Genomic DNA, 14,750 nt, shown 5'->3' with positions numbered 1-14,750 from the left:
TGTGTTTCATTGTGTTATGTAGGAGCAAAGCCAGCTCCAGGCATCTGCTTTCAAAGGGTCAACTCAGCAGGAGACCCTTACGGCAACTGCGGCAAGGATTCCAAAGGCTCCTTCGCCAAATGCGAAGCACGGTAAGATCTGACGTTCCCATAGAAACCAACAAATTCACTTAATTGTATGTCAGTTGTGGAAAGCAGTGGGGCGTATACTGTAGTTAGACTCTTACATGACAGGACTGTTTCAATGCTAGAGGCTGGAATGGATGTGTTTGACTGGTGCCGAAACATCAAAAATCTGTTCATTCGTCAATTCGATGTTTGAAAAGCAAAAATGCCAAATTGGTTCCAGCCTCTGAACTGTGAGAATTTGCTGCATTTCTCTGTTTTTTTATCATAGTAAATTGCATATCTTTGGGTATTTGACTTCATCAGATAAAATAAGCAATTTGAAGACGTAACATCGAGCTCTAGCAACTTTAGATGTGCTTTTCTCATATTTTCCTGACTTTTTAAAGACTCACCTATTTATCAAAAAAAAAAAATTTATAACTGACGCGTTAAACAATGGAAATACTCATTAGTTGCTGCCCTAATTAAAGGTTACAGAGTCACTTGGCGAAATACAGACAAAATCTCTCAGGTAGTGGTGTGAAAAACAGCACAAACAAACTGCCTCTCCTGCACTTTCCCTAATTGGACAGCGAGAGTGAGAGAAATAAATAGAAATAGAAAAATAATTGCATGTATACACATTTGGGAAAACAGTGACATGTTATTCAATTATCACATTGTTATTCTCCCTGTTGTTCGTTCTGTTTACAGAGATGCTAAATGTGGCAAAATCCAGTGTCAAGGAGGAGCTAACCGCCCAGTAATTGGTACCAACGCTGTTTCCATAGAGACAAACATCCCCATGCAGGATGGAGGGAGGATACTGTGCCGAGGAACGCATGTCTACTTGGGCGATGACATGCCGGACCCCGGCCTGGTTCTGACGGGGACCAAGTGTGGAGACGGACTGGTGAGAGCTGAGACCTGTGTCGGTTAAATACAGCCAGTAGAGACACACATGCAACACACAAATCAATCCAGCGTACAACTGACTCACTAGTACTGAGTACATTTACTCAAGTACTGGACCTAAGTATGATATTAATATGTATTTACTGCTACTTTATGTTTTCACTCAACTACATTTATGTGTTCTTCAAAGTCACAAATGATAAAATATACAGTAAGTAGTACATATAATAAAAACATACACAATAGTAACAAATATATTTGAATAAATACGGTATATACAGTATATATACAGTGTGTATATATATATATATATATATATATAGTGTATATATATGTATATATATATATATATATATAGTATATATATATAGTATATATATATATATATATATATATATACAGAGCTTTTAGAGAAGTGCCAAATAAAAGTGTTTGTTTTTGTTTTTGTTGTTTGAGGGTGTGCCAAACTCGCCGCTAGCCGGGTATTATGCAAATGTATTACTTGGTGACATCACCACGTTACAGAAAAAAAGGCAGGACTTTAAGCAAGGCGTTTTAGGCAGTTCATGAGCAGTGTTTGGCGTGGACTTTGGGCTTTGTAACTTTGCAGACCTTTTACATGGACAAAAAAACTATACAACACTCTAAAGGAAAGGGAAAAGCACAAAAGCAGGTCCTCTTTAAGACAGACTTGAAAACTGTGAAGTTATATCCTTTAAGTGAAGTATTGGAATACCTCTACCACCACTGCTAAATAGCAATGGTAGATCTGTCAGATATGAATATATTGCCCAAATACTGGGAAATAAGAGTGGAAAAAGTGATGTTAAGTGACAGGCAATGACTAAGACATTCCAAGTGGTTCTTCAGGGTGTGTCGTCTTGTCATTTCAGACCCGCGCGGCCTCAGACACTTAATTGACTTACCATTATTCAGTCTATTTGGCATCTTTAATGGTCATCAATTCAGACATTGGTCACTTCAATGATACAGTGGCTCCATTTAGTCTAATTTACTTCTCTATGAGCCTCCACCCTTAAAGAGGATCCAGTCTCTGCCCTCATCTGTCAAGGGTTCTGGCATTAGTCTCCGTGCCCAGCGCTGCCAAGTTCATCTTCACATTCAGCCTGAATATATTTGGGTGTGGTGCCTACAGTCTACATCATATAACTTTTAAAAAGTCACTTTAACACATTCTTTAGAAATCCCAAATGTTGATTTAATTATATTCCATGCTATGCTGTTTTATAGCTGAAGCGGTTTGTCAGTGGCAAATTAAAAGAAACAGAAAGCTGGATCTGTTGGTCTTTTCCCTTTTTTATAAAGATTAAAGGGTTTAGGATTTTACTGAATCTGCTCTTCGAGCTCACTCTGTCAATTTTTAATGTCTTTGTCTGCTTCAGATGTGTCTGAACCGTCAGTGCCAGAACGTCAGTGTCTTTGGTGTGCATAACTGCTCAGCCAAGTGCAGCGGTCGAGGGGTGAGTACAGCATCTTTCATCCTGTTCCAGTGATGCGATAGCTGTCTTTCTCATAGCAGTCCCCACCCACATTAGTTGTTTTCTTAAAAACCCCATTCCTCCTTCACACAGAAGCTCATTTTGGCTCTAATATATTTTAAAGAAAATGCCCAGTATAGGGTGGGTACAGAGCCATTACAATGCCTTGCAATCAATCATTCTGGATGCTGAGAGGTTCAATCAATTAGACATAATGGCTTCATTTATGCTCAGCTTTAACTGCCATTCATCATACTCTCCGGCAGTCGTCCTTGTCCCAAAAACTGTTGAAATCTGAAGGCCAGGCTTTATTTGGCCAATCGCTTGGAGCAATGACACGCAGTTTGACTTTGAGTTGGGGAGCACTTCGGATGTATTGGATTTTTCTACAGTACCACCCATCGTATGTCTATGGGTGGTCCTAAGAAGTATATGGCTTTGTGGTATTACCCTTAAATTCACTGGTAGGCCCCAGAGGCTTTGACTGAGACTGGTAAAGTTTAATCATAAGTTTTTTTTACTGTCTCTTAAAATTAAACATCTTCAGATATTATATTTGTTCGTCTAGTTCAAATTAAGACATATCTATGAAGCTTTAAGGGCTGTTTTACTCACAGAAATAAAAGGATGTTGCTCCTCTAGGAGACAGGGCACCCCTGCATGTACAGATGAGATCAAGATGTTGCCTTGGAAAGAGGCCCTCACCTGCTTCATATTAGCCTGCTGGGGAATCCTCTTAGACTGTACTGTTCCTCCACTCTGCAGGGCAGGAAGACAAGAGAGAGACAGATGAAAAGATGTATTATAAGGCGAAATGTCTGCTCTGGTTTTTAATCTTTGCCATGTGGAGCCTAGTCGTGCTAGAAAGCTAGCCAGCTGCTCGAGCATCTTCATCATGAGTGTTTGTTATGGAACTTTTTGGCCGTTTTTATTCAAATGTTAATGCATTTTGCAAATTGGTAATGCAAAGTGCCAATGCAATCCTTAATTCAGTTTGAATTATTTTGATTAAAAATTAAAATTGAAAGCTCAATAAAGTGCATTTTTATATTGGCATGGTTTTTTGGTCTCTTTATTAAATGGCAATGCGTTTTGCTATTGGCAATTCAGTGTGCAAAGTGGCAATGCATTGCAATTTTGAAAATGCATTGTGCAAGTGGCAATTCAATATGCAAAGTGCCAATGCAATCCTCAATTCAGTTTTAATCGTTTTGATTAAAAATTAAAATGAAAGCTCGATCAAGTGAATTTCATATTGCCATGACTTTTTGGACTCTTTATTAAAATGGCAATGTGTTTTGCAATTTGAAAATGGCAATTCAGTGTGCAATTTGTTGACTGTGGTGTCTAGTGATGAAACAACTCAGACAGAAAATTAATTAAAAATAGTTTTGCTAATCGATGAATAATTTGATAATTTCTTAAACAAAAATCCCAAAGATTACCTGATTCCAGGATCTCAAATATGAGGATTTGCTGCTTTTCTCTGATTATGATCTATAATTTTTTTCCACACTGTAGCATGATGAGTGCAGAAGCTGCATTTTAAAGTGAGAGTGTAGCGTTAGACAAATAGTCAAACGTAGCGTGAAAAAGACAAGCTGATGACTGCATTTCTGGCTCATTTAACAATTAATTATCCCCTTTATATACTGCAGGTGTGCAACAACAACAAGAACTGTCACTGCGAGGCTCACTGGGCGCCGCCCTTCTGTGACAAGGCAGGTTTGGGAGGGAGTGTGGACAGCGGGCCCATCAGATTATCAAGTGAGTCAACAGTTGAAACTCAAGTACATCAAATGACTCATTTATTGTTGCTAGGGTTGCTATGTTATGTTATAGGTCTAGGACAGTGAGTCATAAAACTACACAAAAATATGTTTTTCTCTGCAGAAACCCATAGTTTTGTGGTATGAAATACCAGTGTTAAAGGGTAAACTTATTTTCCCATCTTTTTGTGTCTAACTGACTAATAGGAACAATAATTTCTGAAATTGTGGTAGAGCGCTGTAGATGGCAGCTGCTCAGGGGCTGCAATATGATGCTATTGGGGCAAGCTGGCACCGTCATTTACGTCCACTAAAAGTGCTTGTTTTTGCCATGACAGCCTCTGATTGTTATTATAAGTGTCTGACATTATGGAAAGAGTCTCGCTCATGGAGATGTCTCGTTCTGAAATCTGGCGAGGTGACGTGTTGCCGGAACACAACGTTCGAATAGTGGAACACATCCATGGTGGAAACGCGAGAGTTTGTCGTGTTGGAGTACAGAAAGCGTAGCTTAGTGTTATCTAAAAGATTTTCAATGTCATGGCTGACTATTTAGATGATTTCGACAATGTGGATGAGGTTTTTGAATTCGATGGCCGCTCATATTTGTTTGAGCCAGATTATACAAATATTCCGATTTCACAACGAGACTTCTCCTTGCGCTGGACTTGGACACAATAACAAACAGACCGGATCAAGCGAAAGGTAAGAAAAACGTTTTATTTCTCTGTTGGGTCCTTTCCATGATGCTGTCAGACACTTATAATAACAATCTGAACCTGTCAGTGGCAAAAACAAGCACTTTTATTGGACGTGAAGTTACATTGATGCTGCTCACTGGCCCTTGCAGCGCGTTTCGCTGCTGCTGGTTACAGCGTTATCCCTCAATACTGGACCAGTTTCAAAAATTGTTGTACCCGTTAGTCAGTTAGACACAAAAACATGGAAAAATAGGGTCCAGGTTGAAAAATACAGAAGTTACCCTTTAAGAGAAAAAACTTCGAATGCACAAAATTTGCTGAGAATTTCAGACTGCAAACATTAAAAATTGATAGACAACTCTGCAGAAATGTTGACAGATACAGTCTGGCTGTCATGTTCAGTACTAAGACAACCTCTTATTCCCATGTGTGTTTCTGAGCAGACAGTGTGAATCTGACAGCGGGCATCCTGGTGGCTCTCCTCACTGTCCTGGGAGCCGGTCTGATCATCTGCATCAAGAGGAAAACTCTACTAGGCCTCCTCTTCAGCAGTAAAAAGAACCCTATTGAGAAGCTCAGGTGCCTTTTTTTTTAAGAAAATACTATTGTTGTGCAGTGCCTTTTGGGAGTATTTAGAAGAATATTTCTCACTGAACCTTTTCGAAATTAGCCCGCTTTTTTTTCAAATTATCATTTGTAATTATCATTTAACAACTTTTTTTTTTTTTGTAAATGTGGCAGCGTTTGTAATTGCTTTGTATAATTTGTTTTGATTTCTTAATTTGAAATATATTACCATTGTATTATGATTAATATAATAAAGTGTATAATTGGAGATCATTTCCTCTTTAAATTCCAGATCAGTAAGCGCCTCAATAAGCGGACCATCCACTCTGAACCAGCCTCCAGCACTGAGCACGATGTCTCCATCACGACCGGCCCCGCCTCTACCGCACAGCGCCGCCATCTTCAAGGTCATTAAATCACACGGGCCCGTTACAAACACACAGATAGACCTCTTCTGTAGACTTTTTCTCAGTATCTGACTCCCAACAAATAGAGGATCACCAGCAGATGATCCACGGCGTATGATACTCTTCCTGGAATGCCGCAGCTGTTTCGTTAGCACACATAACTCTCAGCAGGATTGACGTGTTGTTTTCGCACAAATGGCAGCTCATTCAAATCCAATTAAATCATCCCTCTCTGTGTGGACATGTGGAGGAGGTAGCGATAATGGAGTCTGTGGCGAGCAGTGTGTTCACAATGCATTTCTTGTCATTAACAGCTGCTTGTTAAGACAGAAATTGATTTATCTGCATGTTTCTCACACGAAGGATGCGGCGGCTTGCTTGGAGATATATAAAGCCATCCTGTTACTGATAATTGCAAGACAGAGCAGGGGACTTTTTACTTGTGTGTCTGCATCACGGTGTGCCTTAACTACTCCATTACTGCCCTGACATGCTTTGTAATGGGAAGAGACCTGTGATCGATTGAGTTAGGTGGTGCTGAAATAAGAGGAGCTGTGTCAGAAAATTGACATTTTGTGCTGCAGGGGTGGCACACACACGCGAGCGAGGCTGGCTGTTGTGCATTACCGTGGTGTTTTCAGTTAGGAGCATGTGGTTTTCATTTGGGGTCAACGGTAAGAGGAGAAAGGATGTAAGGGCTGTTTGATGTAAGCACAGTGCAGGTGAGGTCATTTTCCAGTTGTCGGGAGCTGTGTTAAACCGCCTGCATGTGTGCGTGCGTGCGTGCGTTTGTATGTGTTACATTGTGTGTTTTCGTGCACATCTGGCTCAGTCTAAATACGAGGCAGACTCATATTTTGGCTCCAGCCTGCGTCTGATGTGTCTCAATGGGAGTGTGTGTGGGCTCTTTAGCTGTGTCCACCTTTGAATGAGGCCAAGCGGGTGCTTATGGCGCTTTTCCCTTTGATAGGCTACCTGAAGAGGAGTTTGGGGAATAGCGAGTGGGGCAAGTGGGAGCGTTTGTTTTGTACGTCTTTGACAGCATCAGGAAGAACGCCAGAGGAAGAGGAGGAGGTTAACATGACTGTTTCTGATAGGAAGCAGACGGGTTTCTTCGCTCTTGACTCTTCTTGTTCTGTCTTTCATCTTTTCCTGCAGCCTCCTCACCGGGGGCCAGAGGCGGCGGCGCTCCCACCGGGCCCCTACCCCCACCACGGCCTGCGCAGACTGCCCCAGTGCCCTCCCGTTCACCTCAGCCACCCCATCCCCCTGTCTCTCACCCTGTCCCTCTCCCCCGGGCTGCCGAGACCCCCGTTGCCTCCACCTCACGTCCACGTCCTACCGAGGGGAGCGTCGTTTCGCAGCGCGTCACGCCATAACTCCTGCAGGATGGTCATGGTGAGTGCTCCCCTCCGTTGGAAAACATTTAATATGATGATGTTACTCGCTGTAATTTCCCCCCGCTTGGTTCTTGGGAGCTTTTTTCTCTCTACAGCCCGTAATACCTAACCAGGGAAATGATGTTGTTCACTGCACCTACAGACGGGGTGTCATGATGTCGACCGTTTTCATGGTTCTTCTGTGTCCCATAAAAGTATATGCATGTTGACAGTTATGCGCGGCCTCATAAAATAACGAGGGGAACCGGGGAGCTAGCATCATCCAAGCGAGACTTCAATTCTACAATACAAACCAGCACATAAATAATGGAAATGGAGCCAGACTTGCAGAGGGGGGAGGGGTGGGAGGGAGACAGAGAGGATGAAACAGCAACTGGAGTGAGCAAGTATGTCCAAATATCGCAGGGTGGTAAATTTGCTGCCACTGGTATCCCATGGAGTTTAGGTATGGCATTGCAGCAGGCTGTCAAAGTTGAGGGGGAAGAGAGAGTCAGAAGTTCCCGGTGTTAAATCCCTCTCACTCAGTGATTCTCAAAGACTCTTATTTGCTTTAATCCGGTTTGACTTGTACCCTGTGGGCAAGTGAGGCACGGAGACCCAAAGAGAGAGAGAGAGAAGATCCAAAAGACTGAAAGACAAAAGCGATCAAGAGACAAAGGGAGTCGTGAGAGAACGAGTCGATTAAAGCGAGGGTGGGTAATTTATGTTAGAAACTTTTTTCGTTATATTTGTTGAAATTCTCTTTACATCCCGACAGCAATCAATAAATCAGATGCTCTGACAAAAAATAGAAAAAGGACTGTAATAAACCCGTCACAGGCTACCTACCTACTACCTACTTGACAGCTGTGAGTACTAATAATAGCAATGACTACGTTTACATGCACAAAATATTCCAGTTTTTGCCCTTATTCCAAAAAAAGACTGAAGAATGAATATTACACTAATATTATATATTATATTATATATAAACCGGTGGCAGACTTGTTGGATCGTGCAAACACATCATCCCTCTTTCATTCCTTCAACCACCTTCCGGAAAAGGTCGACATTGCGATATTTGCGCATATCCAAAAACCTGTTGATATCCAAGTCTTTCATAATCTTTAAAAGTAGGTGTGTTTCTCCTTCCAACCAGAAATGTGGGCTTTTCTTTTGGGCACGCATCTCTGCAAAAGCACAGAGCTGGATGTAAACAGGCAAGAGGCCGTGTGTCGCAAACTGCCGTGAAAAACCTCAGTTGAGACACATATTCTGAATGCACCGTGTACAGGTCCAAAGAATGCTCCTAGTTTAGGAGCAACGGAAGTCAGACGGCGGCTGGCGGTACCACGGTTTTGCACTCTGCGGCTCACGTTACCGCAGTTTCACAAACATGTCGGAGAACTACGGTGGCCTTCAGGTAACGTAAAAACGTGAAAGGCTCTCTCTAGAGGCAGTGTTTGGTTTGTCCGTTCTGGGCTACTGTAGAAACATGGCGGACTCTGTGAAGAGGACCTGCTCCCTTTGTAGATATGAAGGGCTCATTCTAAGCTAACGAAAACACAATGATTCTTAGTTTCAGGTGATTATACACTAATGAAAACATAGTTGTGAATATTATATTCCATTTCTGCTAATAGATCCCCCGAAATGCTACACACTGTTCCTTTAATCAAAGATAATTAATAATTAATATTTCAGAGACTACAGGCATTCGCTGGTTCCTGCCTCTCAAATGTGTGGATTTGACAGTTTTTGTCTTTTCAATCATTGTAAATTGAATACCTTTTTACATTTTTATTGATACATCAACAGAAAAATGAGAGAAGTATCATTAATGAAAAATGATTAGCTGCAGCCCTTAAAGAAACTGCAAATTAGCAAATAAGTAATTAAAAAAAAGGGACAAGGACGAGATGCGGATGAAAAATCAGAAATGAGTTCCAGCCTTTGAGGACAGCAGTGAAAATGACGCCACGGGGGAGCTGAGGTCAGAGCGATGCCGCAGTGTCGGGCTAATTAGAGGTGTGTTAAACAGATAATGGCATTCCAGTCTTGTCTAGATTAATGGAAGGGGTCACAGAGGAGGTCTGGCCTTAAAACACAACACTGTTGTGGAGATAATACAAATTACGACAGCATATAATGGAATATATTAGCATTCCACAAAGAGACACACACAATTAAGGTATGAAATTATCGTTATTGATCCCACAACAGCGAAATTCAAGTGTTACCTTGCAAAACACGGGGGTTGCTGATATTGCTACAGCACAAAAAACTAACCAATCGTGGCAGCGGTAGACCAGCAACTCCCGTGTTCTGCGAGGTAAAATTACTCTTTATCTCAATGGAGTCTGGTGGATTTGGCAAGAGCATAGATGGATACAACAGCTTCAGCTCCCCCGTTGGAAACGGCTGTCTCACGGCAAGGTAAACCGGTGAAAATATTATTGATTTTATTAGGTAAGCCTTTCTTTTAGGAGGCTAAAATACGTTTTGCTGCCGACTCCGTCCACAGCTGTACATCGCTTTGCTCCCGTGTGGTAACTCCTGTCTGGTTCTCCAAACTGTGGACGTGCCGACCGTCATCTACTGTAGATAATACACTGACTATGGATAAATACCTCATACAACCCCACTTCAAAACACCCAAACTATCCCTTTAACTTTAAAATAATACTTCTTTAAACAAAGTATATTAGAATATGCACTTTCCAGAGCCATTTAATGAAAGAACTCCATTTAGTTGTACAAAGGTTCTTGGCTGTCATACACCTGTACAACAGGTGAAGTGCAGCAGCTCTTGGCACTGTTTCGACTTCAGGAAGTGGATTTTCCCTCTCAGCTGCTCCTATTTAATGTCAAAGTGCGAAACTGAAAGTAACGCCTGTTGGCAGCAGACTTCAGCGACAGTATCTTTAGCAGCTGTTTGGCAGCTCCCAGGCGTTGACAAAGCCTTTTATATTTCCTCTCTGCTGGGGGCATGGAAGCACTGTCCAAGGGGAGAGCTTCACCTAATGTGGGGCTTTTTAGACAGACGATAGTTATTCTAAGTAACAATATGTGCCTATTAATCACCTTATCAGACATGCTCTTTTCATTTACCTGCATTTCACTTTACTACCATGTGGTTCTCATATTTTTGGATGGAGCTCAAATCGGCCCCATTGAATGACAGTACTGCCTGTCTATGTGATGAATTAGTAGATTGTCATACTTGACCTTATGGATGCACAGGAAAGACATATCCTGCATTAGTTACTTCACTGACAGCATACAGATTTAATGAAAACATTAAATTAGGGTGTCGAATGATAAAGGAGCGATGTTTTGAATCTGCAGACCTGGTTCCATGGTCTGAGGTTTGCTTGTTTGGCTCTTTTTCCTCTGTGATGTTTGAGGAGTCTTCTCTCCAGCTGAGGAGGACGTGAATGGAGACCAGATGGGGGCTAGGTAGCAGGCCTTCATCATGATCTCAGTCCTCTAGAGAAGATTAAAACCACATGACTCTTCCTCTCATGGCAAGTTGCACACTGGGCAGGGCTGCCCTGATGCCTGAAAGGAAGAAGAGGAGGACACGGCGAGCAGGCCTGAGCTGTGAGTGCCACCTGGTGGCGAGTTACCATGGTTATTATTTTTAATGCGTCTGTTCTTTTTCAGGAGTTGGAGAAGCCCAGTCCTCCTCAGAAACCCCTTCCTGCCGACCCAAGGAGCAACTCTCGTCTGGTTCGAAGTTCCTCTGTAGTCCAGGGGCCCTCTTCTGTTTGTGGCCCTGCACCAATACCCGGTGTACCCAGACCTTTGCGCCCAATCCCACACCCCAACAGGTGAGTAAAGACCTTTATCAGATTTATGTAAAGCTGGTGTTATTCACTAACAGATTATTTGTCTCACTCTCCTCCCTCCTGTAGACCGAGTCCCAAGCAGCCTCCAACACTACCAAAGCCTTGCATAATCGCCAACATCAAATACAGAAGCTGAGACTTTGGCTGGAAGGGACGATGTTGTGATAAGACACTAAAGAATTTGCACTATGAAAACTCTGAAAACCTTAGAACAAAAAAAACAAAACACGAAGGCGGCCTCTCTTCTCTGAGTTTTGAATCAGGAGGTGTGCCGTGTCCCTTTGGTGCTCTGTCCCTGAATGGTGCTACGAGTCTGAGCTCAGGTACATGTAAAGTATTTATATTCTGTATTTATTGCCACGCAGTGCACTGTGCCAGACACTTTTACTACACGGTAGCGACTTTTTAATTTGTCGTTTGCGTCAGTTTCACTTTTTCTTTTTTCTCATCATCAACTGGTCTTTATCAAGGACGGTGACGGGAGATTCAAAAATAGAAAAAGTGAATTCTGATTGCACAAAATGTTTTTATGAAGTGTGTTTTAATGAAGGGAACCCTTTACATGATGGTTTTGTTCTGTATAGGAAAAGTTGAAGGAGAGTATTGTGCAATGACAGATGACAACAGACAACACTTGGAGTTCATTTGGAGCCAACGCCTTCTCATCCCAACTCGTCACATACTGACGCTTTGTCAGACCCCGTCGGCGTCACTCTATTCGGTTGCAGTAAACACGTTCTTACCTTTACCGAAAATAAGTTTATTAATTGTGCTATTAGTATACTTCTTTTAAACTTAAAATAAGAGAGTATGCTTTCAGTTTAATTTTTATGTACTTATCAGAGATAAACTTAACAAAATTATACTTATATATACTTGGCTTGTACTGACAAGTATACAGAAACGTCTAAGTATACTTGTCTTATGCTTACTTTTTGACAGTGTAGCCTATTTGAGTGTGTGAGAGTATACAACTAGTAAACTAACAGTATACCTATAAGTTCACTTGTAGTATTCATAGTATAGTTGCAGTACAAAATACAACTTAGATGTAAACTAGTTGTGTTCTCAAAGTTTAGTATTCGTACACCTAAAGTACACTTTTATAAACTAAAAAGTGGGCCAATTTAGTCCCAAGAAGAACTGACTGTACTACTGGTACATTGATATTAGTATACTTACTACATATACTTGTACTAGGGAAACATACTTGAACTTTACTTCAGTTTACTTGATAAAATAAACTTGAAGTATACTACTTTCTCGTAAGGGTAATGTTGTGAAGTAAACTAAAACATGCTTAGGTTCAAGCAATAAAACCAGAGTTAGGTTTAGGAAAAAACTACATGGTTGGGCTTAAAACTAGTACGTTTGTACAGGGAAAATTACGCTAAACGTTGTGAATAAGGGACATAAACGAACAGGGACACAAACGGCAGTCTCCTGGATGAAAGTCCTGTGTTTGTTGGACCCATCCACCTCCTCTCCCGCCCACCCTTAGTGTGACTTTTCACTCTTAAAGCTACGTCGCCACACTCCCGGCGTACTTTCCCTCAGCGATTATATTGACGCGAATGGGTTTACATTGTAGTTAATGGAAAGCGTCTCATACCGACGCTGAAGGGTGCCTTGTGCGTCGGTATCGAACGCCGACGGCTGTGACACAGTGTCAGTATTTGACGCCCTGGGAATGAGAACAGGCTAATGGGTTTTTTTCTTGAAGATTAATGCTCTCTGTAGCAGCTTTGAGCCGATCTGATGAGGCTTGAAACAACCACAGAAAAATAAAAAGTGATTTCACTGCAACAGTTCTGCAATTGGGGAAGAGGGGCTGTTTTTTTTTTCACTGAGAGCTGAAATCCAGATCTGTTTCCTCTGAATTTATATTTCGGAAAGGTAACAAGTGGATTTGGGAAATGTCACCGATTTTCCTTTTTATTAACAAGACCCGAGAGGCTCTCTTGATGGTGAAGTATGAACTGAACACGGATCTAAAATGAGCCGAGATCAAGGCGGCATCCATCCCTCAGAGAGAGAGAGTCTGAAATATCGTTCCTCTTGAAAGGTCATGTGTGTTTTTGAGCGTCTCCCCGTGTGCCTGTCTACGCCGAGGAAGTGAAACTCTGTGATTAAATCACGGAGTCACTGAGGACTTTCTTAAAGCTGTGGCCACGCAGGCGTCACAGAGGAGATCACATGTAAACAGCCAGCGTCTGGCTACGGTGTTCATGTGTGGATTTATCACCATCGACAAGGACACATTTCTGCCACTGAAACGAAGCTTCATCCAAAACTACGTGGCAGTTTTTCATTTTCTAGTTTTGTACCTTTTTAATTTTTGCCAGATACACAATCTTACATAAACTGTATTTGTGGTAATTTCATTATTTTTGCAGATTTACCGGATTGCAACGCAGCATACACATATATACATTCACACCGAGCAACTTTTCCTTTAAGCACAGCTCTTGTTCACAAATATGTAACTGACTTTTGTTACTTTTTGATACTTTTTAATAATGCACTAGTTTTACATTCAGTGCTTTGGTTACTTTGCTTTTTCAACGCTACAGTATGTGTCTATGTACTAATAGACAGTATTCGAGTCCTGACTGTCACCTGACTGTACGTTGTGTCCATTATGTTTCCTCGTATGTTGTGTTACAGGTGAACACATTTCCATGGAGAATGCTCTTTTTTATATAATGATTGTTTGATACATCATATGTAAAGAATACACTTAAAGTGTCGGTGTCTGGTCGTGGTATTTTTAACACTCATGCAGTATTAGTAAAACAGTTTTTCAAACACTTGAGAACATTTTTATTCTTGATCTTTGTGCTTTTTTTTATTATTTCTTTGTTAAAAGCCCTTTAAAAACACACTCTACATGCACACAAACAAAGCCAACTTCACTCCAGCAGCGCTAGTTTGTAAGACTACAAGGACAGATTTCACACAATATCAGATGTTAAAACCACAATTTCTTTGTATCTACAGAAATAACCTTTCTGTCAAGAGCCTCTGGCTTTTCTTTTATGCTCGAGCCAAACTGCAAACGAGAAGATTGAACACTGAATATAGTAATAATAAGTGTAATTTAACATTTTACAGAAGTCTTCATTCTCTTTTAACTGTTGATTCCAACAGTCTGAGTCTTTGTCTAAAAGCCGAGGTCTTTGTTAGAGATATAAATACTGCTGGAAGTGTTGGAGTCGCCGGTGCTGACCTGATGGAGTCAAATGTGTCGGTGTGATTAAAAGAAGAAAAAGAAAAAAAATAGTACAGGGGGAAAAAAATGTAATTGCTAATGAGAAATCGAAGCAGGTCGACACGATAACAAGGACACACAGTGTCACTGATGAGAAGCTCCGCCAACATCCTCTAATTACAAGGTCGCAGCTGCAGACACATTTTATTTGTCATAAAAAGGGAGCTGGGATGTATGTAGGTTGCTTTAATCCTGTGTTTAATGCTGGATATTTGAACCACACTTGAGTGCGATTGACATCTTTTACACATCTGTTTATTCTTGGTTAATATCAGACACGTAGG

General features: G+C 41.3%; 1 protein-coding gene across 1 annotated transcript in view; it reads left to right on the top strand.

Moving 5' to 3' along the window:
* Positions 1-13,940, top strand: part of adam12a (ADAM metallopeptidase domain 12a) — a 93,226-nt gene extending 79,286 nt beyond the window's left edge. Inside the window, exons 16-24 of the mRNA XM_074619473.1 lie at positions 23-131; positions 822-1,020; positions 2,426-2,503; positions 4,180-4,288; positions 5,435-5,570; positions 5,851-5,965; positions 7,124-7,363; positions 11,011-11,177; positions 11,262-13,940. Of these exons, the coding sequence (XP_074475574.1) occupies positions 23-131; positions 822-1,020; positions 2,426-2,503; positions 4,180-4,288; positions 5,435-5,570; positions 5,851-5,965; positions 7,124-7,363; positions 11,011-11,177; positions 11,262-11,331 (1,223 nt within the window). The 3' untranslated portion in view covers positions 11,332-13,940. The remainder of the gene's footprint in view (positions 1-22; positions 132-821; positions 1,021-2,425; positions 2,504-4,179; positions 4,289-5,434; positions 5,571-5,850; positions 5,966-7,123; positions 7,364-11,010; positions 11,178-11,261) is intronic.
* The last annotated feature ends 810 nt before the right edge of the window (positions 13,941-14,750 follow it).

The sequence above is a fragment of the Sebastes fasciatus genome, chromosome 20 (assembly GCF_043250625.1).
Source record: "Sebastes fasciatus isolate fSebFas1 chromosome 20, fSebFas1.pri, whole genome shotgun sequence".
Lineage (NCBI taxonomy): Eukaryota > Metazoa > Chordata > Actinopteri > Perciformes > Sebastidae > Sebastes > Sebastes fasciatus.
Note: the sequence above shows the minus strand (reverse complement) of the source record. Positions and strands in the feature narration are given on the sequence as shown.